The 26,439-nt window shown below is 46.6% G+C and overlaps 1 protein-coding gene across 4 annotated transcripts in view; it reads right to left on the minus strand.

Annotated features, from left to right (window-relative positions):
• Window positions 1-732: 732 nt before the first annotated feature.
• LOC140389667 (uncharacterized) overlaps window positions 733-26,439 on the minus strand; it is a 405,956-nt gene continuing 380,249 nt past the window's right edge. For 3 of the 4 annotated variants that reach the window (XM_072474013.1, XM_072474011.1, XM_072474014.1), the window contains 13 exons: window positions 26,036-26,164; window positions 25,804-25,932; window positions 25,175-25,303; window positions 17,854-17,982; window positions 15,635-15,766; window positions 12,593-12,721; window positions 10,707-10,835; window positions 9,939-10,067; window positions 8,914-9,042; window positions 8,188-8,316; window positions 5,260-5,385; window positions 3,748-3,876; window positions 733-1,493 (listed from right to left, as the gene is read on the minus strand). In XM_072474013.1, the coding sequence (XP_072330114.1) occupies window positions 1,411-1,493; window positions 3,748-3,876; window positions 5,260-5,385; window positions 8,188-8,316; window positions 8,914-9,042; window positions 9,939-10,067; window positions 10,707-10,835; window positions 12,593-12,721; window positions 15,635-15,766; window positions 17,854-17,982; window positions 25,175-25,303; window positions 25,804-25,932; window positions 26,036-26,164 (1,631 nt within the window). In that variant the 3' untranslated portion in view covers window positions 733-1,410. The remainder of the gene's footprint in view (window positions 1,494-3,747; window positions 3,877-5,259; window positions 5,386-8,187; window positions 8,317-8,913; window positions 9,043-9,938; window positions 10,068-10,706; window positions 10,836-12,592; window positions 12,722-15,634; window positions 15,767-17,853; window positions 17,983-25,174; window positions 25,304-25,803; window positions 25,933-26,035; window positions 26,165-26,439) is intronic. The other variant, XM_072474012.1, reaches the window with a different exon arrangement.

A 26,439-nucleotide genomic window follows, 5' to 3' on the forward strand; every position in this document is an offset into this window, starting at 1 on the left:
CACCTTTTGCAGGATCCTATTACAAACAAAGTGCAACATTTTGCAAATTAGCACCAAAACATTTATCTGAGGGAACAGTATTTCTAACACAAAATTTATATATGATGTTTGGTCAAGTTGCCTGTACAGCTTTACACGTGCTGCAGTATAGCGGAATAACAAACCTGATGTTTTGCAAAAAGATTGCTAAATATACTCTCTGCCTATATATGCAGTTGGCATTCAACCCTTGCACCAGAGACACTCTGTGGGAATACCCTGCAAATGTTACTCACTGGGTAACCTCCAGCTCATTTTTCACAAATCTTTGACACTCATTAGACAGTACGCTGGCTCTGATAGCCAAAAATATCATGTGTATCTGTATCCTCGAGGTGGGGAACATTCTTCCATCAGTCCGAAGTGATCAAATAACTAATCAAAAGTGTTAAGGTAATTGCTAGTTGAGATAATTGTTTGTAGTCACCAACGCTAACAAAATGGAAACAAACAGCCCGTGGCATTTCCAGCCACACTAAGGAATGTGGATCCTCTCTGAACCTAGAGAATCCAAGTTTTCAGAGAGCAAAATTGAAGTAATTACTAAATAGACTTTAGTCTTTTTTTCAAAATTGCAGTATGACAGTCCCTCTATCTGTCATTGAGCAGGGATGTAGTTGCATTAGAGGCAGTTCAGTAGACTGAGTCGAATAGTGTCAAGGAATGTTGATAGTTTCTGTCCATTCATTGATATTAACTGACCTGGATGCATTTATTCAGGATATCAAGCTTCAAAGTAGATCAAATAGCAAGATTCTTGGTGAAGGTCTCAAACTGTCTGAAAACGTTTCATGAATATTAATGATGCATTACAACAACAAAACCATGATTGCAAATGAGATGAGGAACAAACCCAGCAGATGTAAATGGGGCTGCTTTATCAATACTATTCCAAAAGGATGAATGAGGTGGCATCAAAATGTGCATAGAATTAGTTAGTGTTTGTGCATCAATTTAAACGTTTTTTTTGTCCTATCATCTAGATAATCTAACATACATTTGTGCGCCCATTATTACAACATAATTATACTTCCAGAGCTCTTCATGGTTAATTATCGCAGTGTCACTTTTCCCCTTTGTGTGAGATTTTTAATCTTCCCATGAATGGAAGCATCATGAACTGAGCATTTCTCACTGTGTACCTGGTCACAGCATTCTTTGCAAGAGCTTAAATTGCTCCAGGCTATAATCAAAATGGCCATGAGATGTATACGATTAGCGAAGCAAAGTATACTTCTGGGTCACTTATACAGATGAGGAGATAAATTCAGGGTTGTAACTCAAGAGCTCATAACATTTCCTGATTTGATGAGTAAGTTCTGCTGTAAACAAATCCAATTGCTTCTCAGAAAGCCAGGATCCTGGATCAAACTATGACTGGTGGAAAGTTCTTTGCCGATGATTTTCCTCTGATTGAGCACGCCCATGGGGAATGAGAGACTGTGGAGGACCCCCTGGAAAGAAGCAGGAAAGGTTTTTTGTCATTTGCATTCCAAATCAGTGGCTAGTTGGTAACCTCAAAATGGCCACCAGTCAATTTCTCAAGCAGATAATATTTCAAGGATTTAAAATTCTTCTCTGGCTTAAGGCATGTGCCATTCTTCGTTGCATCGTACATCTTGAATGATGATCAGACACAATCATAATGATGCATTAAAAAAAAGGAATCTTCTATTTTATTAACAATGGATTGAAAAAAAAATCTGCCTGGTATTATCCAATCATCTTCAAGGTAAATACACCATAATATTAACTCCATTAATATTTTCTCCTCTAAAGCAGCAGGATATCTGTTAAAAGGGAAGAAAGTAACTTGAACTTAAGTAGCAAAATACGACACTTAGAGGATTTCCCAAAGCAATGTGGTTTCACTTTGTGCTTGGGAAGTTCCCAGAAATGCCAATGAGATAATTCTGTTATTCAGTTTTTGGTCAATGGGCGTGAAATAGATGAGCATATTTAAACAAGCATTTAAATATGCTTGGTGAGTTTAAAGCCAACCGGCTCCAAAATTCTTCCTCCTCTCCGCGAGCGCAGCTGAGGCCGGCAGGACTCACTTCTGGTCTCCACCACCGGAGACCAGATATGATGTTCACGCCAGTGGGGGGGCTTCGAAATCTGTTGGGATCCCCGAGTGGTCGGGGCCACGGCACTGACTCCTGACACCGCCAACCAGGCACTGCCAACACGACTGGAGAATCGCCCCCAGGACCTACCAAGCCAGGTTTTGTTGACTTGAAGCTGGGGTCATAACAATGGGAACTGGTACAGGTATTTGGGGAGAGGAGCCTGATGTCAGCGAGGATGGTGGGATCTCCGATGCTGACAATGTTGTAGGGGAGGGGGGGGGGGTGCTTTACTGTCACTTTGACATTGGGAAACCCTTTCTGTGAAGCCGGGCCTGCTGACATGTTAAGGCCCCACCCCTCTCAGTGCCGGGTTAAAAATCATATAAGATAAAAATCCGACAAGCCACTAGTTGCTAAATTCTCAAAGACAGAAAACTATTGAAAATAAATCCATTTTTTTCAGCTCAAACTGTCTACAGATACCACTCAAGGATTCTTGTTATACTATTCCCGCAACAGTGCAATACGTGCCCCCCTCCAAAAGAATTCCTAAATGTGAATGGATTGCGTTCTGAAACGCATTGAACCACTTGATGGGAATCTCACCTCGTTTCCCACCGGAAACCACATTTAGAAATTTTGGGGGAGAATTCCACCCCCTAACTGTTCAATTTTAGAAAACCATCAAGACCAATTACTAAATGCATTCACAAGAAATATGCCAGTGTACTTTTAGCACAAAGAATAAAGTGGTTATTAAACAAGGAAAATGAATTATAATAAACTCAACAATAAAGCTTGGAATGATTTTAATACACATATCAAAAAATGATTCAAACTCATACTGCTCCTTTCATCCCTTACATACACAAATCCCCAGTGAAGATTTATCACTATCGCAACACCAAGACTTGGACTGGCTCAGTTTCAAACAATTTCCTTCTGGAGGACTTCTGAACATTCACCAGGTGCTCTTCCTCACGTGGTATTCATCCCTGAGACTGCACTCTAGACTTATTATTAATTTAAATTTAGAGCAAACATGTGCATTCCCTACACTCAGCAGTCTTCAGAGTTTCTTCCTCGAGGCACCCGGGTGTCTATACACTAACTGGGTACCTGTTCTTCTGTCTTTTACTGTGTGTGTGTGTGCGCCTTGACTCTCGTTGCTAGGCAACAGCAGTTTTTTCTAACCTATGCTTTCTTTTCAACTACTAACCTGTAATAACAGGGACTCCAGGTGACCATCAGTGGATAACAGCAACAGACAGTTTATTTAGAGGAAAAAACTACTTACAGAAAGTATAAAGGACCATAACAATACCAGCCAGTGACTCCAACTCTTCTCCTAGAAGGATCTGTTCTGCAGGCTTTAAAGTTCCCAACACTGCAGGAACTGTGCGTGCTTTGCCCTGATAGGCCAGGCATCAGATGGCCTCCGAGGTTTGCTACAACATAACCCCTTTGTACTCAAGGAGTTGCAAAACCACTTTATGCTGTATACAACAGTGCCCCAGACTTACCTGCACTCAACTAAAAAAAACTGTAAATTAAACTAGATCCGGGTTTCACTTTCCTCAACATACAAATACAAAATATGAATTAAACTTAAAGCCATACATTGTTCCTAACACCATACCTTCTTCACAAGTAGGCCCCATCCACTGGAAGGAACACACACAGCTTCCATTGCGAGAGTTACAGTGAGCTTTGTTGGCACAATTGCAGGTCAAGGAGCAGTTAGGTCCATATCGGCTGCTTCTACATTCTGGAAAGCAACAAAATGAAAAAGCACTTTGAGAATCAATATATGAAGCTTTATTTGTTCAGGAATTCCCATCTCTTCTACATTTCAGTAACTAGAATGTTACCTTTGTCGGAAGGAAATATTAGACTATTTTCATATCAACTGACAGTTGACCTCAGCAAAGAAAGGTTGATTCCCTTCTCTTATCAGGTGGACGTCTATATTGCCTTTTAATGCTCAGTTTAAAGGCAAGGCTGAAAATGAGTGAGAGGCAAACTACACAGCAGTGGGATTGAACGAAGGTTCAATATTATATTTGTCATCCTGCCAGTCAGTTGCGTCGGAGGTTCAGTTATGATTTCTCGGAATGTCATCCAAGTGGATTATTGTTAGTTCTAGCGATTTATGATGGGTTGATTTATTATTACACTGATAAGTAGCATCCACACCACACAGGTGCCAGGCAACGACCATGTCCAACAAGAGCGAATCCAACCATACCCCCAAAACAGTCAATGGCATTATCATCACTGAACCATCCACTATCAACATCCTGGGGGTTATCACTGACCAGAAACTAAACTGGACCCAGCCATATAGGAGCAGGTTGGAAATTCTGTGATGATTAACTTACCTCCTGACTCCCCAAAGCCTATCAACCATCAAAGCACAAGTCAGGAATGTGATGGGATACTTTCCACTTGCCTGGATGAGTGCCGCTCCAACAACATTAAATAAGCTCGGCACCATCCAGGACAAAGCAATGCACCACATTCTTAACATAGAAATACAAAATACAAACTAAACTGAAAGCTATACGTTGTTCCTAACACCATATACCTTCTTCACAAGTAGGCCCCATCACCGCAGGGAATGCAATGGCACAAGAAGGTGGCTCACCACTGCATTCTCATCAGCAACCAGGGGCGAGCAATAAATGCTGGCCTGGCCAGCAAGCGCCCATAATCCATGAACATATATATTTTTTAAACTTAGATTTGAATTCTAGTTCTCTGAATAATGAGCAATTCTGGTATTTCTTGAGCAAGATTGAAATTCCTAAGATCTACTCTGCTAAATTAACCTCCTAAATGCAACACTCGACCAATTAAGTCCATTGAATGACCGTCCGACAGTCTGCCATTCAAACTCATAGTCCACGTTAAAACCAATCCAATTTTTAGTCCACACAGAAGAGCAAAGATTTACAATGAGCGCTAATGATACCAAAGAAAATGTTCCACATTCCACAAGGGTGACAAGTCCTTTCTAGAAAATGCCCGACAGCGAGAGCTCCGGACCACATGTGTGATGTACAAAGAAATATCCAAGGACTACTATCAGATAAACTATTATCATAAAGATAAAATACAAGAAAATTGAACGTGCAGGAAAAAATATTACCAATGTCACATCGGTCTCCAGTTCTACCTGGTGGGCAAAGGCACTTTCCTGTTACAGGATGGCACGTGGGGCCGTCACAATCACACGCCTGCTGGCATCTCTCCCCAAAGCGTCCAGCTTCACAAGCTAGCATATAACAAATCAATTTTTGCACATTAGAACATGAAACATCCACAAACACTCACCTCCTTCTCACTAGCTCTTCCCCAGCCACATGCTGTTAGTTAGAGTCTTTTAGAGATTGAGCATTAGAGGGAGGGGTTGGGAGCACTGACTCATCCTACTCCCTTCGAAAAGAAAAAGTAAATCTCACCTGCACTGAACAAAGTACTGCGATAAAGATTAGTTCATGCTTATAACCTTGTCACAAGTCTTCCTGTGTGCTTGTGCGTGTTTACATGTGTGAGAGAGAAAGAGAGAGAGAGAGAGAGAACATGCATGTGTGAACAGGATAAAGCATGTATACAATCATATATTAGGGAAATACAGCAAAGGGAATAATATAAACAAATGATGAGTTATAGAAAAAGATTCTCCCAAGGAATAGGTCTAGTTTATCTACTTTAAGACTTGCATTTATGTAATGCCTTTCATGACCACAGGATGTCCCAAAGCATTCACGTCTGCAGATTTAAAGTACTTTTTGAAGTTTAGTCATTTGAAATGCAGGCACAGCAAGTTTCTACAAACAGCAATAGAATAATAACCAGATAATCTGTTTTTGTGCTGTTGATTTACGGATAAATATTGGCCAGGGTGCCAGGGATAATGGGCGGAATTCTCCGACCCCCCCCCCGCCGGATCGGAGAATCAGCGCAGAGCCGCGTGATTCGCGCCACGCCGCCCGACACTGGCCCGCTATCAGCGCCGGCATGGTCGGTGCGGCGCCGGTTGGGGTATGCGGCGACTCTCCGGCCCGTGTGGGCCGAGTGGACATCACAAAAAATCCAAGTCCCGCCGGCGCCGTTCTAACATCCTCTGAGCTGGCGGGATCTTAGCGTTGAAAGGTCCGGGGGTGGCTTGTGAGAGAGAGAGGGGGGGGGAGGTCCGACCGCAGGGGGAGCCTCCGTAGTGGCCTGGCCCGGGATCGGGGACCACCAAACGGCGGGCCGGCCTCTTTGGCTGGGGGGGGGCCCCTTTCCTCCACACCGGCTCCTGTAGCCCTCCGCCATTTGGCATTGGGGCCGGCGCGGAGACGAAGGCCACTGCACATGCGCTAGTTGGCGCCGGCCCAACTGCGCATGCGCGGACCACGCAGCGCAGGGTTCAGCGCCGTGCTAGCCCCCTGTGGGCCGGAGAATGGGGTCCCGGAACAATTGCCGCGCCAGAGTAAAACACTTCCGTTTTAACGCCGGCGTCAACACTTAGCCGCCCGATGGGAGAATGCCGCCCAATTTCTCTGCTTTTCAGCAAAATAGTACCACAGGATTTTTACACCCATCTGAGAGGGTTGATGGGGCCTTGATTTAACATCTCATCCGGAAGATGGCACCTGTGGCAGAACAGCACTCCCTTAATACTGTACTCTGAGTTAGAGGCAAGAGGGTTACCAACTGAACCACAGCTGGTAACTTAGGTCCCCAATTCATCCAAACCTCTTGATTAGATTCAAGCCAATATCTTACTCCCAAAAATTCTTTGTTCTCCAGGGAAATGTTTGTCTTCGTAGTCAGGGTAGTAATCTTATGGGACAGATCGCACATCCTTAACAAAGCCCACCATCAAATCAAAGGTATGAGAATCAGGTGGATCTATAAAGGACTTTGGCTGTGGGATTCTCCATCGGGGGGATCATCTATTTTGCCGGCAGTGCATCCACGCCCGGGGGTTTCCCGATGGTGTGGGATGGCCACAACGGGAAACCCCATTGGATGGCTGCCGGAACGGAGGATTCCGCTGCCGGCTGGAGTGCGTCGCGCTGGGAAAAGTGGCTGGTGGGACGGAGAATCCCGCCCTGGATCTTCCCCAACAGATATCCGTGCAGATCAAAACCTGCCCCTGTGATATCAGCTGTCGGAATGCCTCAGTCAGTTTCCAACCTGCATCCCATGCAAAGTATCCACTCATCTGCATAAAAAATTAATTAATCTTTCATCTAAATGACTGCCTGTAGCCCTCTCCAAAATTTTACTCCACAGATTAAACTATCTCGGTGTCCATGTATATAGATCCCTGAAAGTTGCCACCCAGGTTGAGAAGGTTGTTAAGAAGGCGTACGGTGTGTTAGCTTTTATTGGTAGAGGGATTGAGTTTCGGAGCCATGAGGTCATGTTGCAGCTGTACAAAACTCTGGTGCGGCCGCATTTGGAGTACTGCGTGCAATTCTGGTCGCCGCATTATAGGAAGGATGTGGAGGCATTGGAAAGGGTGCAGAGGAGATTTACCAGAATGTTGCCTGGTATGGAGGGAAGATCTTATGAGGAAAGGCTGAGGGACTTGAGGCTGTTTTCGTTAGAGAGAAGAAGGTTAAGAGGTGACTTAATTGAGGCATACAAGATGATCAGAGGATTGGATAGGGTGGACAGTGAGAGCCTTTTTCCTCGGATGGTGATGTCTAGCACGAGGGGACATAGCTTTAAATTGGGGGGAGATAGATCTAAGACAGATGTCAGAGGTAGGTTCTTTACTCAGAGAGTAGTAAGGGCGTGGAATGCCCTGCCTGCAACAGTAGTGGACTCGCCAACACTAAGGGCATTCAAATGGTCATTGGATAGACATATGGACGATAAGGGAATAGTGTAGATGGGCTTTAGAGTGGTTTCACAGGTCGGCACAACATCGAGGGCCGAAGGGCCTGTACTGCGCTGTAATGTTCTATGTTCTATTGCATTACAGGCTGTGGTGCCGATTGCTAACCTCTATTTCAGAACCCAAATGAGGGTGGTGTGGCAAAATCATTTGAGAAAAAATAGTCAGAAGTGACGTTACCTTTTTCACAGTAATCACCATGGTAACCAGATGGACAGATGCACTGGCCCGTGCTGGGTTCACAAGCAGCACCGTGCTTACAGTCACAGGGGTGGGCGCAGGTTAAACCATAAAACCCCAGAGGGCAAGCTAGGAAAGAAGCCAGCAAAATATAGAGGTCAAAATAACTCTCAACTAACATTCAATAACCCTCAATCCTGATTCCACAATGTCATCTGAAGGAATACCATAAATGTCTGACTCAGTAAACTCAACATATCGACACAGGCAACTCTATTTAGGAGCAATTTACTATGCACAACGGCTTTCCACTTTATTTATTCCAATTGGACTGAAGTCTTGACCACCGCAAGCTGTTTGGGTCAAACAGAATTTATTTTGATGATCAATGTACAGGAAGTGAAGTTGAGTTAAAACTGTGAACCAATGATTCAAAGGCAATCTCCAAAGTCATTAATGAGGTGACTAACTGCTAACATCTGTTCACATTGTGAAAGCGATGTGAACCTTAAAACGTTTATTAAAAAAAGAAATTGGTATGCACAGAACAGCAGTTGATCATTTCCACGTCAATCTACGGTCTTGAGGCAGCTTCCGCATCACTTGGTCAATCTCTCCGAGTGGTATCAAGTCACAAACCAGCCATTTGTCAGGTTTCACATGTCATCCTATTCAATGCACATTGATCGACTATTGGTGAAGAGTGTATAAAAAAAAACCACTAACCATGTTCACACAAAGGTCCGTAGAAACCCTCCAAACACTGACAGCTTCCAATATGCCGATCACACGTTCCATTATTCCAACACAAACAGTCCAACTGGCAGTTGGCTCCATATTTCCCAACAGGACATTCTGCGTCACAAAGAAAAATCACTACACAGTTTTCAATACCTTTATATGCTTTCTCCAACAGAAGAAAACTTTCTCCTACATTCGCCATTCCCAGCACTGCCCACCATTCCCTGCACTGCCCACCATTTCCAGCACTGCCCACCATTTCCTGCACTGCCCATCATTCCCTGCACTGCCCATCATTCCCTGCACTGCCCACCATTCCCAGCACCATTCTTTGACTGAGAGTGTTGCCTGCCAGAGCTCTGGTAATGACAGTCTGGAATGGATGAGAAACTGGACTGAAGGAAGTGTTAGAAGGAAGTGCCTTCACCTTCATTCCATACTTCACCTGATGCAGAGTCTATGGTCAATACCATTGTCATTCCTTTCATATTTCAGTTTTGGCACCCCATTAACTCAGTGTAAATCTAATATTCTATTCCTCCCTCCTGACTGTAACAATGAACAAAACCATATTCCTCATTATGACCTTCTAATATAGACCATTCCCCTCAATATACCACTCTGATTTACATCATAGTCCTTCTTTACAAGATGTTACAATATAGATCTACCCACCCTCATCTTAGTGCATTGTGATTTTTTTCCCTATCTCCTGTTATAACATTATGCATTTTATCTCATGCTCCCTCATTATAACACTCCAATGTACCCTGGACTGAATTATAACATATAGTTAATGACCCCTGTATCATAGAATCATGGAGAAATATTCACCGTTCATTGCTTCCAAAAAGAGCCTAGTATTTATTGATCCCACTCTCTTTGACGTAGTTGCAATTACAGTTAAAGTAGTTAAAATCTATTAATTTTAATCCAGTGCCCTAACTAATAAGTATTTTAAAATCCAGAGACTCACATACAAGAAGTGCCTCTTTAACCAGTCAACATACCTTTTTCACAATGGGTACCAGTCCATCCAAGCCCACAGGAACATGTTCCATCTTCTGGGTTGCAGGTACCACCATTCTGACAGGCACAGACCTCCAAACAGCCCAGTCCGAAACTTCCCATTGGACATACTGAACCGAAACAACAGGACTTTAAACAATTGTTCATAAACTGTCTAAATTTGCAATCTGCCAGAATATCCAAGGACAACCTGTCTGAAAACATCAGTGCTGAATTTGCTTCACGACTCGTTAGACTTTAATATTATTTCAGCCTTCAGAGTTTAAACGAGCTCCCGCATAAGTGAGCAGAAACCACCCTGAACGCAACATTGGTTGGTACAGAAAATTTAGATATTGCATTCAAGCACACACTTCACTCACTAACATGGAAATCTGTTATGTCAGGCTGACAAATCCAAAAGTTCTGTTAACATTTTAAGTGCATTCAGATTGCTGCTTGTTCAGCTTTCTTACAGTATGATCTTGGAGCGAATAGTAGGGATTCTGCTTCCAGTTTTTGACCCATTGACTTCTGAGTGATATGTCAGGAAGCCACTTAAAATGATCGCATTACCTGAACATGAATGTTTGACTGTATATAAATAAGTCCATTTTAATAGTCGAGCACCATTCACAGATAATAAAATTAAGCACTGTAGATTAATGCTTAGGACCGTTCTCAATTCAGAAGTATCAAAAACTAGGATTATATTGTGAATATAGTGACTCCTCAGGATTCTGTTTATAGGATAAATTATTGGGCCGTACCTTTCTGGCAGGTGGAACCCATTGTACCAGAGCGGCAGTGACATTTTCCTGTCACAGGGTTACATCGGCCTTCTTCACCACAGGGACAGAGCATCACACAGTCTTTCCCATAATAGCCTTCTGGACAAGCTGGATGGGAGAAATATTTATTAGCGCAAATATCATAAGAACATAAGAACTAGGAACAGGAGTAGGCCATCTGGCCCCTCGAGCCTGCTCCGCCATTCAATGAGATCATGGCTGATCTTTGTGGCCTCAGGTCCACTCTCCGGCCCGTACACCATATCCCCGAATCCCATTATTCTTTAGAAAGGTATCTATCTTTTTCTTAAAAACGTTTAAAGAAGGAGCCTCAACTGCTTCACTGGGCAAGGAATTCCAGAGATTCACAACCCTTTGGGTGAAGAAGTTCCTCCTAAACTCGGTCCTAAATCTACTTCCCTTATTTTGAGGCTATGCCCCCTAGTTCTGCTTTCCCCGACCAGTGGAAACAACCTGCCCACATCTATCCTATCTATTCCCTTCATAATTTTATATGTTTCAATAAGATCCCCCCGCATCCTTCTAAACCCCAATGAGTACAGTCCCAGTCTACTCAACCTCTCGTCATAATCTAATCCCCTCAACTCTGGAATCAACCTAGTGAATCTCCTCTGCACTCCCTCCAGTGCCAATATGTCCTTTCTCAGGTAAGGAGACCAAAACTGAACACAATACTCCAGATGTGGCCTCACCAACACCTTATACAATTGCAGCATAACCTCCCTAGTCTTGAACTCCATCCCTCTAGCAATGAAAGATTGTGAGATTTGAAGCCAATACATGAATGCTAACTAATATAAGCATATTTCAGAATGGAGAGATTGAGCAATGTTGTACCTTTGATCAAGCTGGCATTGGAACAAGAGGGTACATTTAGTAAGGTTCTGCTCCCAGACTGGAGGTTCACTGGATCACAGATATGACAATGAACACTATAGGGCCATATCCATAGCATGCAACATTATCCAGTAAGGCTTCTCATCAAGTGCAACACCTCCCAACATTTACTCTTATTTCTATAATTGTTTTAAGATTTTATAATCCCCTTTATGTATTTTTATGGTGCCTTTCATAGCCCTAAAACATCCCAAAGTACAAGTAAAAATACTTCTGAGTGTGGAGTTTGCATGTGTCTCCCGGTGTCTACGTGGGTTTCCTCCGGGCGCTCTGGTTTCCTCCCACAGCCCAAAGATGTGCAGGTTAGGTGGATTGGCCATGCTAAATTGCCCATTAGTGTCTAAAGATGTGCAGGTTAGGTGGGGCTATGGGAATAGAACAGGGGGGTGGGCCTGGGTAGGATACTAAACAACTCTAGTACCCCCTGAATCTTCACTCTGGGGTTATGGGGCATTCAAATAGGGTCACACCAGGGAAAGGTTTGGTAAGGCTTAAACCTTACATTTTACCATACTCATTCATATTATCAACAGAATGCTGCTTGAGAGTTGGAAATGGCTATGATGTAAATACACTTGGCATTGCATCACTTACGCGATACAAGGTCATTCCACAGATTTCATTCTCCCCCTTATATTGATACCAATCTCACGTTGTCTCAAAAGGAAAGTAAGAACAGGTAAATGAATAAAGCAACAACATCACTGTATCGTTTGCAAACCCATTCCATTGGTGAATTCTGTTCTTCTGAAGTTAGGGTTGAGGCACATTGTTGAGACAAATAAAAGTTTACCCTGTATTGTAAGTGACCTGGAACTGCCTGCTCGAACAGTAAAGATTTTGCACAGACATTTTTGAGTTTTCATCAGGGAACGATTATTTCTGAAAATAATCGTTAAATTTCTGTTGGTTATTCCTGTTGGAAGGTTTGGACAAGCGTGACTTACTGATCATGCAGTCTGGTCCAATAAACCCAGGAGAACAGCTACAAGTTCCAGTCACAGTGTCACACTGCCCCTCGTTCTGACACTTGCAGCTCTCTCGACAGTAGGGTCCGTAGGTTCCCTCTGGACATTCTGAAAGACAAGTCCACTCACTCTTAATCAAGAAGTTTAATCTCGGCCGGAATTCACCCGCCATTGCGATTCACTTTTCTCACTGACAGTGCACCCCCGCCCATTGGCTTCCTGGTGGCATGGGATGGCTTCAAGGGAAATCCTGCTGACATGTGGCGGGAGTATAAAATCCCTCTGCCAGCGGATGGCGCGCCGAGAAACATGCAGCTGGAGGATCAGAGAATCCAGCCCTTCATTTTACTGCGAGGCACCCACTGCGCAGATTACTAACATTCATCTTCTATGTTCCATGACCCTGAAGGTAAATTGAAGGCCCTCTGATGTTTAAGTACAGGCGCAATTCTTCCGCCTGGAATGGTCATTTTATAAGCAAATATCTCACAACTTCATTCGTGGTACCTCTAGTGTCTGAGATAATGGCAGATTATGGGCTGGATTCTCCACTGCCCTTCACCAGTCACGGAGTTTCTGATGCGGCGAAGAATCCAGCATCAGGCAAAAATCATGGTCCCGCCGTTTATGATGCCCCAGTTCCCCGTTAGCAATGGGATCAAGATTCAGGCCCTGGGCCCGTGGGAGGATGTAAATGTGTCATTAAAGACCCATTTGCATCCTATTAACGGGCCAGGCACCATGTTCTCCAGCCCTCGTGACCTTCCTGTCCTCTGGGCCGCGATTCGTGTGGACGGGAATTGGTTCAGGTCCTGGCAAGTGTTTACCTGACGCATTGGATCTCGCGGTGGGCCAAGGGGGTAACCAGTGCAACGTTTAGCACTGGTCCCCCTCAAACAGGGATCAAATGGAACGGCACTCGTGGGGGTCTCTCGGGGGATTTGAGGTCCCCAGCTGCATGCCCTTTGGGCAGCCTGGTGTCCTGGCACTGCTGCGAGCACCGGGAAACACGGCAAATGTGCTCGCTATGGGTCTTTGTTCCCAATTAATCGAAGCGAGCCTATCGTACCCCAAACGTAGAATCTTGCCGCCTATAACCCCATCATACATGCTCAATATAGCTTCACATAATCCATTCTTGACTGCACCAAAATAGCAGGTTAATTTGCCCATAACAACCTGCTAACTGTAAAAAATAAACCCTTGTAGAATAGTTACTGAAATATATTTTGTCTTTCTCTTTAAGAGTGGGCAGCACGATAGCACAAGTGGATAGCACTGTGGCTTCACAGCGCCAGGGTCCCAGGTTCAATTCCCCGCTAGGTCACTGTCTGTGTGGAGTCTGCATGTTCTCCCCGTGTCTGCGTGGGTTTCCTCCGGGTGCTCCGGTTTCCTCCCATAGTCCAAAGACATGCAGGTTAGGGTTAGGGTTAGGGTTAAATTGCCCTTAGTGACCAAAACGGTTAGGAGGGGTTATTGGGTTATGGAGATAGGGTGGAAGTGAGGGCTTAAATGGGTCGGTGCAGACTCTATGGGCCGAATGGCCTCCTTTTGCACTGTATGTTCTATGTTTTATGAGTTCAATTAATAATGCCATAACTTCCTAGCTTCCCAGTGTCTGATTGGGTGGGGGTGGGGTTACTCCAAAGGTGAGCTGGGAATCCCCCCCCCCCCCCCTCCCATGGGAAGCCTCGCACGTGCAAGGGACCCCTCAACCACCCACCACCCCTGGGCCCAGCTCTGAACCCAACCCAATCTGACCCCATCCAGCAGGCACAACCCTAATCTCTGCCCCCCCACCAAATTCAGATCAGACCGCTCCCCCAACCCCTGACCCGACCAGGCCTTCCAACCTTACCTCCAATCACCCGAGCGCCTACGGAGTCCCAGGTCGGACGCTCTCCCACTCCTCCCAACCCCCCCTCCCTGAGGCCCGACAACCCTGATATCTGTAAAAAAGGGGGGGTGGCCTCCTTCAATTCTCCTTTCCTGCAATTAGACACTGGGCATTGGAGAAAGCTCCGCTGCCTGGACCTCAACCCGGCTGAGTCAGAAGGTATGGCGAGACAGTCACAGAAGACATTAGGTGTGGATATGTGGGCACGGAGTGGCAACCCATGCCGATTGCCATTCTGAGGAAGTTACAACCCCTAATACATACTTGGTAAGGTAATTGAAAACAGAAATGTTTCTTTAACTGTCTGCATTCGACACATTAAATGTAGGAATGAACATTTTACATTGACAATGGGAATATACCAGAGATTATTAGAGAGGAGAGCTTGATACTGATGCTAAGTGCACAACTGGATGTTATAGCTGTGCAGTTGATATTGGCGCATGGCTGACAAACTGAGAACCCAAACTGTTCATAGGTGAACAAAAGAAGGCATGCTATAACAATCTTTACATCAATCAAAGTTATTGATGTAAAGGGCACAGCACGGTAGCATAGTGGTTATCACAATTGCTTCACAGCTCCAGGGTCCCAGATTCGATTCCCGGTTTGGGTCACTGTCTGTGTGGAGTCTGCACGTTCACCCCGTGTGTGCGTGGGTTTCCTCCGGGTGCTCCGGTTTCCCCCCACAGTCCAAAGATGTGCGGTTTAGGTGGATTGGCTCTGCTAAATTGCCCTTTGTGTCCAAAACGGTTAATTGGGGTTACTGGGTTAAGGGGATGGGTTGGAGGAGGTGTGTGCTTGAGTGGGGTGCCCTTTCCAAGGGCTGGTGCAGACTCGATGGGCTGAATGGCCTCCTTCTGCACTGTAAATTCTATGATGGGGCATTTTATTTCAAGTTGGTAATATTTCTGGGAAATGCAAATTGTGAAATATTGGAGCTATAAATAATTCAAATTCTCTCTGGGTGGATTATTTAAAAAATTGAAAAGTTTCACTTTGAATGATTTGCAACCTGATTTTTACAAGCTGCAGGAAAAGATGAATCTATCTGAGGATATGACAGAGAAACTGACAGGTAGCTGCAAACCAGAGGCCATCAGTGAAAATCAATGAATACATACGAAGGTCGCAGCGGGCACCATGGTAGCCTGGTAGACAGGTGCATTTCCCAGTGACAGGGTGGCACTCCTCATTCACTCCTGAGCACTGGCACACCTGGTTACAGTTCTGTCCATAGGTACCTGGCGTACAGTCTGGGAGGTAAAAGGGAAGAAAAGTTAGAAAATGTTGCTGTCCGTTTAACACAACACCACCATTAGTACACCAAAAGGAATAATTCAGTCCTGCCTGATAGTGAACAGGTTATGTCTGACTCAGTGTCACCACCCTGTAAACATTCAGTACACATTGGATTAAAGAGAAGAGTTCGCTCCTGGTTAGTACCAATCACCAAGTCCATTAAATTATAGCCAGAGGTGGGTTTGAGGTAAGGATCCTCAATTAAGCATCCAGCTATGATTATGCTGACAAGGGTGTTTAAATAGAAGAATATCCAAACACCCTTTTCAGTGTATTTTTAAACAATTTCTTCATTTTATGGCATGTGGGCATTGCTGGCTTGGCCAGCATTTATTGGCCATCCCTCGCTGCCCGTAGGGAGGTGGTTGTGAGCTGCCTTCTTGATCCGCTGAAGTCCCTGCTGTTAGGGAGGGAGTTCCAGGATTCTGACCCAGCGACAGTGAAGGTACAGTGATATATTTCCAAGTCAGGCTGGTGAGTGGCTTGGATGAGAACCTCCAGGTGGGAGAATAAAAGGCTGCGCTGGGATCCCAGATTCCATTTGAAATAAATGACTGGCGCAGACACAATGAGCCGAAGTGGGCTCTTCCAATGCCTAAGCTTTCGAAGATCCAAATAGCCCAAATTTGAGATGTGGCGAATGCTCTTTCATCCAAAGAAAGTCTGGGCAGAGGTGAATTCAAGAAAGGAGCATCTATTGTGGATTATTATAACTCCAATGACATCCAAGATCATTTATTGTGCATTAGTGGCACTATCCACACTTGGACACACCTTAAATTGGGAACTTTTAAAAATCAGACTTGGCCTTTACTGGTCGGCTTGGCAAGAGCAGTAAATATTGATTTCAACCATCATTACACTACAGAGCCAATGAAAGTTTGGTATCACGTTAAAGGTCTCCCCAAGCAACTTGGAGAAGTTAGCACAATAGAGCTTCTAACACAAGATACAAAGATGTATTAAATCTGAATGCATCCCATAGAACTGAGGCCAATCTTTCCTTTTGAAAGAGGCTGATTTTCATTTCTCCCTCATTCTCATTTTACCATTTTCCCCATCCCTTCTTCTAGGTTTTAAAGAAGCCGCTCTAGCCATTCTTTAGCCTGATGGAACTATGGGGGTGAGGAGTGGGGTTGATACTCGATCGGCCACCTGCTATACACAACTCCTGGTATTTAGTTCCATTGCAGTCAATGAAATTAAACATTAGGCATAAAACAGGTAGCCCAGCTCTATCTCACATTCAATGCCCTGTCATCTGCATGGTTCTGATGGAAAAAGACCCAATATTTTCAGTCTTGGTATTTATATTTTCTTATATCAGGTAACATCCTCGTGAAATAAAAGCAGCAAAGGGTGGAAATATTTCTACAGTAGCCAACATTTATTTTTTGCAACTGAGTGATATTGTAACCTTTCCAAACCCACAATGTATTTCCTATAATGTGGAGCTCAATGTTTGACAGTAAACTAACTAAGGTCTTATAACAGGCTGCTTTAGGGAAGATTGCTACCCCCCCCCCCCACCCCACCCTGTGGCATGTTTCTCTCATCTGATCCCTCCACTGTCAATAGGATTTCCTATTGAATCCAACCCCCACTGCCAGGATAGCCGCGACGGGGATTGACTGTTGGTGGGACCCAAATATCCCGCTGGCGAGAACAGCTGGAAAATCTCCCCCAGCATGTAAGCTGGTTTGCTCTCTGATCCAGCCTCCCCATGTGTCAAGTACTATTTGCTGTGAATTGAACAGTTATTCTTGGGGTCGCAAAATGGTCTAACTCTCTGAAAGCATTCTAATTAATTATGAAACTAAGCAATACCAAAGATATATAACTCAGTAATTCTGAATACATTATTGCTTCAAGTTTGATTGGGCAATCAGTTGTCAGTTAATGTGGATCCTCATTATTAGCGGGAGACAGATAAAGGTGCAGCGGCCATTTTCACCAGTGCAAAACACATTACATATCAGCGCTGTCCTTCAGCGTCCGCTAAATGCACAATCACTCAACAAGTTAAATACGGCCTCCTTACTTTCTTCACAACCATTGCCAGTGAATCCAGCAAGACAGCCACACTCGCCAGTCACATGGTTACAGGCAATGCCAGGATGGCACTCGCAGCTCTGGCCACAGTGATCTCCATAGTAACCAGGCAAGCACGCTGCAAGGAAAAGAAAGAAAAGTCAAACACTGTTCAGACTATTCCGATTCAATTAAAATTTGAAAACTATATATTAATACATGTTTTTTGTGAATTATATGTGTTGTGAACCATGAAGGAGTCTACATTGAGAAGTTTAAATGAAACAAAGTTCTAGTCCAATGAACTATTATTTATATAGCAGGGAAGATCCCGGCTGGGCCTCTTCCCATTGATGCCAAAATCGGCCGACTTTATACAAGAGATAAGAACATAAACATAAGAACTAGGAGCAGGAGTAGGCATCCTGGCCCCTCGAGCCTGCTCCGCCATTCAATGAGATCATGGCTGATCTTTTGTGGACTCAGCCTCACTTTCCCGCCCGAACACCATAACCCTTTATTCATTTATTCTTCAAAAAACTATCTATCTTTATCTTGAAAACATTTAATGAAGGAGCCTCAACTGCTTCACTGGGCAAGGAATTCCATAGATTCACAACCCTTTGAGTGAAGAAGTTCCTCCTAAGCTCAGTCTTAAATCTACTTCCCCTTATTTTGAGGCTATGCCCCAATTATAATGCCCCAAGATAATTACACATGGTTTAGAGTTCCCCGCCCTCTTAATGGGGGAGCTCATATTTGCCGTGGTTAACGGGAATTTTAATTGTTGCTCCCCTGTAAGTCCTGTATTGTTTTTGACAATATTATTCTTGAGATGAGAAGCAGAACGATTAGTCCTCAAGGGACCATAGGCATCTCTCTATTAGAGACAGACAATTGGCTATATAGTTTGAGGGACATCTCTCCACATTGAGCATGGGGCAGGCCGTTACAATTGTTAGACTTCACATTGTTGACACATTTGTGTAATGAATGTGGTAGCCACCACTGATGTATATATTGTATATATAGGAAGTTAATATAGGTGCTTTACGGTAAGGCCTTGTACTACAGGTACGGGGGTAGATCCCTGCCTGCTGGCTCCGCCTAGCAGGCGGAGTATAAACATGTGTGCTCCTCGTACAACAGCCATTTCACCAGCTGCTGTAGGAGGCCACACACCTTAGTGTAATAAAGCCTCTATTGCATCCAACTCTCGTCTTTGTGTATTTGATCGTGCATCAATTTATTACACTAAGTTTTCAGAAGGTGGACCTCCGCATCAAGCCGGATCGCCTGCAGCTGCATCCTCAAGCAGACAACGCCAGACCCAATTCCAGAAGCTCAGAACATTCAGATCTTTTACACGCGGCTGAGCTCCAACGTCTTTCCACTTATCCAGGACGCGCCGACCTACGCAGACGCCATGGCGCTACTGAAGGAAAACTCACTCAGCGGACTAACACTCTCTACGCCAGGTATCTCCTCTCCACTCGTCGTCAACTTCCTGGTGAGCCAATGGAAGATTTGTGGCTTGCCCTGATTCCCCTGGTTAGAGACTGTGACTGTCAGGCCGTCTTGGCCACGGAACACTCGAACATGCTCATGAGAGACGCTTTTGTTACGGAGATAGGGTCCGATTACATCCGCCAGCGCCTCTTAGAAGGGGCCACGCTCGACCTCGCGGAAACCATAAAGCTAACGCTCTCACTTACGGTCGCTTCGTGCAACATCCAGGCATATGCCACCGACCGCGTGGCCCACCCCTCCTGTGCATCGTGGACTCCACAGACAGCCGCCCCATCGTGGACCCCACCAGCGACCGCCCTCAGCCAGCCCCATGCTTGTGCCGCGCGGCAGCCAACCAACCCCAGTGGGCCCAAATGTTACTTCTGTGGGCAGTCCAAACATCCCCGACAGCACTGCCCAGCCTGGAACGCCATTTGCAAGGCCTGTGGCAAGAAGGGGCACTTCGCTGCGGTGTGCCAAGCCGCTCAGTCGCCACTATTGTTCCAGCTCCCACCACGTGCGGCCAGTGGGCGCCGCCATCTTCCCCTCCCTGGACCACGTGCGGCCCGTGGGCGCCACCATCTTGTTTGACCCCCACCACGTGCGGCCTGTGGACGCTGCTATCTTGTTCTCCCCAGGATCGTCAGGTGCCGCCATCTCGTTTTCCCCACGACGCGTGCGGCCTGTGGGCGCCGCCATCTTACTAGGACCCATGTCCCCGGGCACCTCATCTGGCCGCGCACCGCCCGCAACCGCCGACGACCAGCCGTGTCTCGCCTCAGTCATGATTGACCAGTCTCGCCCACACAACCTGGCAACGGCTTCAACTAACGTGAAGATCGATGGGCACGAGATCTCCTGTCTGCTGGACACCGAGAGCTTCATTCACCCCGATACGGTAAGGCACTGCTCCCTCTCGGTATACCCCGCTAACCAGAGAATCTCCCTGGCCTCCGGGTCCCACTCCGTGGGGATCCGGGGATACTGCATCACCACTCTCACTGTCCAGGGTGTGGAGTTCAGCGGCTTCCGCCTCTATGTCCTCCCCAACCTCTGCGCTGCCCTGTTACTCGGCCTGGACTTCCAGTGCAACCTCCAGAGCCTAACACTGAAATTTGGCAGTCCCCTACCACCCCTTACTGTATGCGGCCTCGCGACCCTAAAGGTCGACCCACCTTCCATATTTGCAAACTTAACCCCGGATTGCAAACCCGTCGCCACCAGGAGCAGGCGGCACAGCGCCCAGGACAGGACCTTCATCAGGTCCGAGGTCCTGCGACTGCTTCGTGAAGGCATCATCGAGGCCAGCAACAGCCCCTGGAGAGCCCAAGTGGTAGTGAAAACTGGGGAGAAACACAGGGTGGTCGTGGACTACAGCCAGACCATCAATAGGTATATGCAGCTCGACATGTACACCCTCCCACGCATATCTGATAAGGTCAATCAGATTGCACAGTACCGGGTCTTCTCAACTGTGGACCTGAAATCCACCTGCCACCAGCTCCCCATCCATAAGGCGGACTGCCCATACACTGCCTTCGAGGCAGATGGCCATCTTTACCACTTTCTTAGGGTTCCCTTTGGTGTCACCAACGGGGTCTCGGTTTTCCAACGGGAAATGGACCGAATGGTTGACCGGTCCGGGCTGCGGGCCACTTTCCTGTACCTGGACAATGTCACCATCTGCGGCCATGATCAGCAGGACCATGACGCCAACCTTGCCAAATTTCGCCACACCGCCACTCTCCTCAACCTAACCTACAACAAGGAGAAGTGCATGTTCAGCACGAACCGCTTGGCCATTCTCGGCTATGTGGTCCAGAATGGAGTTTGGGGGCCCGATCCTGAGTGCATGCGCCCCCTCATGGAACTCCCTCTCCCCCACTGCCCCATGGCCCTCAAACGATGCCTGGGGTTCTTTTCTTATTACGCCCAGTGGGTCCCAAATTATGCGGACAAGGCCCGCCCACTCATTCAATCCACTCTTTTTCCCTTAACGGCCGAGGAACACCAGGCCTTCAACCGTATGAAGGCCGACATCACCAAGGCCGTAATGCACGTGGTCGACGAGACGTTACCATTCCAAGTTGAGAGCGATGCATCAGACGTCGCTCTAGCCGCCATCCTCAACCAGGCAGGCAGGCCCGTGGCGTTTTTTTTCACAAACCCTACATGCCTCCGAAATTCGGCATTCCTCCGTTGAGAAAGAGGCCCAAGCCATCGTTGAAGCTGTGCGGCATTGGAGATTCACTCTCCTCACTGACCAACGGTCGGTTGCCTTTATGTTCAATAACACACAGCGGGGCAAGATCAAAAACGATAAAATCTTGAGGTGGAGAATCGAGCTCTCCACCTACAAATACGAGATTTTGTATCGCCCCGGTAAGCTCAATGAGCCCCCTGATGCCCTATCCCGAGGTACATGTGCCACCGCACAGGTGGACCGACCCTGGACTCTGCACGACAACCTCTGTCACTCGGGGGTCACACGTTTTTACCATTTCATCAAGGCCCGCAATCTGCCCAACTCCATCGAGGAAGTCAGGGCTATCACCAGAGATTGCCAGGTCTGCGCGGAGTGCAAACTGCACTTCTGCCGGCCAGACCGTGCGTGCCTTGTGAAGGTCTCCCGCCCCTTTGAACGCCTCAGCGTGGACTTCAAAGAGCCCCTCCCCTCCACCGAGCGTAATACGTACTTCCTCAGTATGGTCAATGAATATTCCAGATTCCCCGTCGCCATCCCATGCCCCGACATGACGTCTGCCACCGTCATCAAAGCCCTCAACACCATCTTCGCTCTGTTCGGCTTCCCCGCCTGCGTCCACAGCGACAGGGGATCCTCATTCATGAGCGATGAGCTGCGTCAGTTCCTGCTCCACAGGGGTATCGCCTCGAGCAGGACGACCAGCTACAACCCCCGGGGAAACGGGCAGGTGGAGAGGGAGAATGGGACGGTCTGGAGGGCAGTCCAGCTGGCCCTATGGTCCAGAAATCTCCCGGCCTCCCGTTGGCAAGAGGTCCTCCCCGATGCCCTGCACTCCATTCGGTCGCTCCTCTGCACTGCGACTAATGAAACACTGCATGAACGTCTCTTTGCCTTCCCTTGGACGTCCACCTCTGGGGTGTCGCTCTCGACTTGGCTCACAGCTCCAGGACCCGTACTCCTCCATAAAGACGTATGACTCCACAAGGCAGACCCGTTGCTTGAGAGGGCACAGCTACTCCACGCCAACCCACAGTACGCCTACGTAGCGTACCCCGGCGGCCGCCAAGATACAGTCTCCCTCAGGGACCTGGCACCAGCTGGTTCCGCACACTCACACCCCCCCGGCCCGGCGCAACCACCCCCTCCCCCGGCGCTCCCAGCCGCAACTCCCGCCCCAGGCCAATCTGTCCTCGCCCTGCACACACCCGGGGATGAAGAGGACTTCGACACGCTCCCGGAGCCACCGAAGACCAGACCGACACTGGAATCGCCACCAACACTGCAGCGCTCCCAACGGCAGATCAAGGCTCCGGACCGACTGAATCTGTAACATGACCTGGACTTTTAAAACATCATCACTCTGTATATAAATTTTCCCCTCCACCGCGCTGGATTCAATTTTTTTTTCTCTCTGTACTTTAAAAAGTCTACCTGTATATAGTTCTCCACTACCCCCGCCGGACTCAATTTTAACAGGGGGTGAATGTGGTAGTCACCACTGATGTATATATTGTATATAGAGGATGTCGGTGTAGGTGCTTTACGGTAAGGCCCCTGTACTACAGGTGCGGGGGTAGTTCCCTGCCTGCTGGCTCCGCCCAGTAGGCAGAGTATAAATATGTGTGCTCCTCGTATAGCAGCCATTTCGCCAGCTGCTGTAGAAGGCCACACATCTTAGAGTAATAAAGCCTCGATTGCATCCAACTCTCGTCCTTGTGTAATTGATCGTGCATCAATGAATAAGTCCCAAATGATCAAATTGTACTGTACGTAAGCTTAGCCATGAAAGGTTTTTATTTGTGTGAATTATTGGGATATTTTGTGAATTTTGCAGTATGTTGTTAAGAAGTCTTAAAGTTGGCATTGGTTTAAGTGTCAAATACTGTGATGTAGCTTTAAGAAAGACAATGCAGAGTGAATTGAAATTACAGCTAGGAAACATTTGTGGACTGGATGTTCCAGGGCTTCTGGTCAAAGGTACAAGTTATAGTTTAGCAGTTATGGGGCACGCCAAGGCAGTAAAGCTGACGGGCTAAAAGAATGGTCATAGGCCGAGAATGTTCTGAAGACCTCTGGTTAGAGATACAAATTAAGGTGAGATCGTTGTCTGGAAGCTAGGAGCGCTCATCCTATTGGTCAAGAGTTGCAAATATAGGTTGGAAGTCATTATTCGTCTCAATACAGGTGGACTTACTGGTCAGGAGTAAGTGAGAGAGAGAGAGGGCTCTGAAGCTTCAGCGGTTAAGGTGGGTTGGAAGCTTCAGCATTATCAGTAGCGATTTTTATTGTCCAATAAATCTTGTTGTTTTGCATTTTTACTTTGTGAATGTCCTTCTTGCCAACTTAGTTGTCCCTCTTATTCTGGGGTTCATTGTAGACTTTAAATCCCTACACAATGCACTCAGATAGTTCTCGAGCATTCGCACACATTTTCAGCAAGCAAGGTGTGCTCCAAGGTATGACTCTGGAGAAGGACTGGAATAGACAGCTTAGGTATGAATACATCTTCTGCTCCTGTTTTCGTCGGACAGGATTGGCGACAGGGGGAGGAACATTGCGTGAGAGGTCCAAATCATATTTGACTCCAAAATAAACGCATGATGCAAGTGTCCCCGCCCCCTCCCCGCCCCACCCACCCACCCACTCCCCCTGCCTGCTGCGCTGTCAGTGATGTAGACCAATGTAAATTACAACTGATGTGTTGGGTGTTCTGGATCACAAACAGGTCACCAACACTGGAAGTGGTGCAACTCTATTTTATTATAAGGTTAACTATATTAACATACTTGAACTGTGGGTAAATGCAATACCAGCTTTAACTGTTGACCCTTGCCTAGTCCTAACCAGGTGATGCACTCAGCACATGGTGAATGTTTGTGTTGCAGGCTGTGAGCTCTGTGCTCCGAGCTGGCTGCGACTAGAATGAGTGGGAACTCTCCTGTCCCCTGTCTTTATAGTGCGTGTGCTCTCACTGGTGATTGGCTGCGGTGTTGTGATGCTGATTGGTCCCACTGCATGTCCATCTGTGTGTGTGTGTGTCTGCACCATAATATACTGGTGTATATTCTGACAACAACTGGTCGCCCTTGGCATGCACATGGCAGACAAACCTCCCAGAGGAGCTCAGGTGAGTGCATTTCTCATGGGGGAGAAGGTTATGCCCGGGCCCAGCCAGAGGGGAGGGCCGGAATGTGGGGAGTTGTGGAGTGAGGGTGGGGGGAGGTGGGTTATGGGGGGCGATTCCACATGAACATTTGTGCACTAGGGCTACTTTTAAAAATGTTGCCCCAATCTTAAAATTCTAAGTTGCATGGGTGGGGGTGGACTCTGTGACACTGTGCCCACCCCCCCCCCCATGCCATTTCTTTACAATATTCCCAACGATACGGTGGGGAAAGCTGCCATTGGTGCCGGCAGTCTCAACGCCGCTTTTCCCTCCCGCTGTCGCACTCTGCCAAATACAGGGGCAATTCTGCCCACAGTAATGTCCTGTGCCAGACCACTACACAATTAACCACTTCACTACCTTTGTGTCCTCTTTCTGTTTAGATTAAACCTTGTACAAAAATTCGATGACCATCTCTCACACTCAACAGGTCCCCAGGCTTTCACTCACGTTTCTTACATCTCTTGCCCCGCCAACCTCGGGCACACTGACAAGCTGCAGTCTCGTGGTGGCAGGAAATGGCATTATCACAGTCACATCTCTCCTCACAACGCTCTCCGTAATATCCAACTGGACAATCTGTAAGGGCAAACCAGGCAGTACGTTATACAGTACAAAGGGACATTGCTATGACCATATCAACATTGCACATTAGCTCGCCAAGGACTGATGGCGGGCTGCCCTTTCGGAGGGTTGGTGCAGTTTTGATGGGCCAAATGGCCTCCTCCTGTACCGTAGGGATTCTATGGTAAGAAAACCCTATCATTTCTTCTCAATTCCCAAGAGAAATCAAAAACAAACCCTCTGATATTAATCCAAAAGTACAATCCACATTATTGCAAGTTGGCTTGTTACATGCCACTGATGGTCCTATCAGGATCCTAAACAGAATGCAAACCAGGGGATTTTGCTCTGAAGAAGAATCATACAAATTCGAAACATTAACTCTGTTTTCTTTCTCCACAGATGCTGCCAGACCTGCTGAGTTTTTCCAGCATTTTCTGTATTTGTTTCAGATTCCAGCATCCGCAGTATTTTGCTGTCTTCTGCTACCATTTATAAGTCAGATATTTACTTACGAGTCTGACATTTTTCTCCAATCCAGCCAGGTCTACAAATGCATTGTCCAGTGTGTCGATCGCAGGTTCCTCCATTACTGCAGCTGCAATATTGCTGACACCCCTCCCCATACCGCCCGTCTTCACACTCTAAATAAAAGCACAGACATGGGATGAATATCACTGATCTTCACAGTGAATAATATCCTTACATTGTTTTCGTCTTTAAATTAATTTCTGATCAAATGCTTACCAAGCTCACAGGCTATGCCAGTCCACCCTTTGGGGCAAGTGCATGACCCACTCACGTGGTCACACTGGCCTGTGTTCCTGCAGATGCAGTGCTGTAAGCAATTCAGTCCATAGGACCCGGCAGGACATCCTAAGGGGAAACAAAACAGGGTCATAAATTGTGCGAGAAGGTAAAATCAGGAAACAACAAATCTACTGGCTGGCATGCACTTGATGGGCAGAATGGCCTCCTTCAGTAACAATGGGCACGATTTAACCAGGTGTTTCTCTACACCTGCAGAGGCGAGAACGGCCTCTGGACCTCTCCGACGCTCCAATTTACCTGTTAGGAAATCTTGGAGCCCACCCCACCACTTCATAAGGACAGGGCACTCCTGGGCCCTATCCCTGGTACAGGAAACCTGG

Source organism: Scyliorhinus torazame, chromosome 14, assembly GCF_047496885.1.
Source record: "Scyliorhinus torazame isolate Kashiwa2021f chromosome 14, sScyTor2.1, whole genome shotgun sequence".
Classification (NCBI taxonomy): Eukaryota; Metazoa; Chordata; class Chondrichthyes; order Carcharhiniformes; family Scyliorhinidae; genus Scyliorhinus; species Scyliorhinus torazame.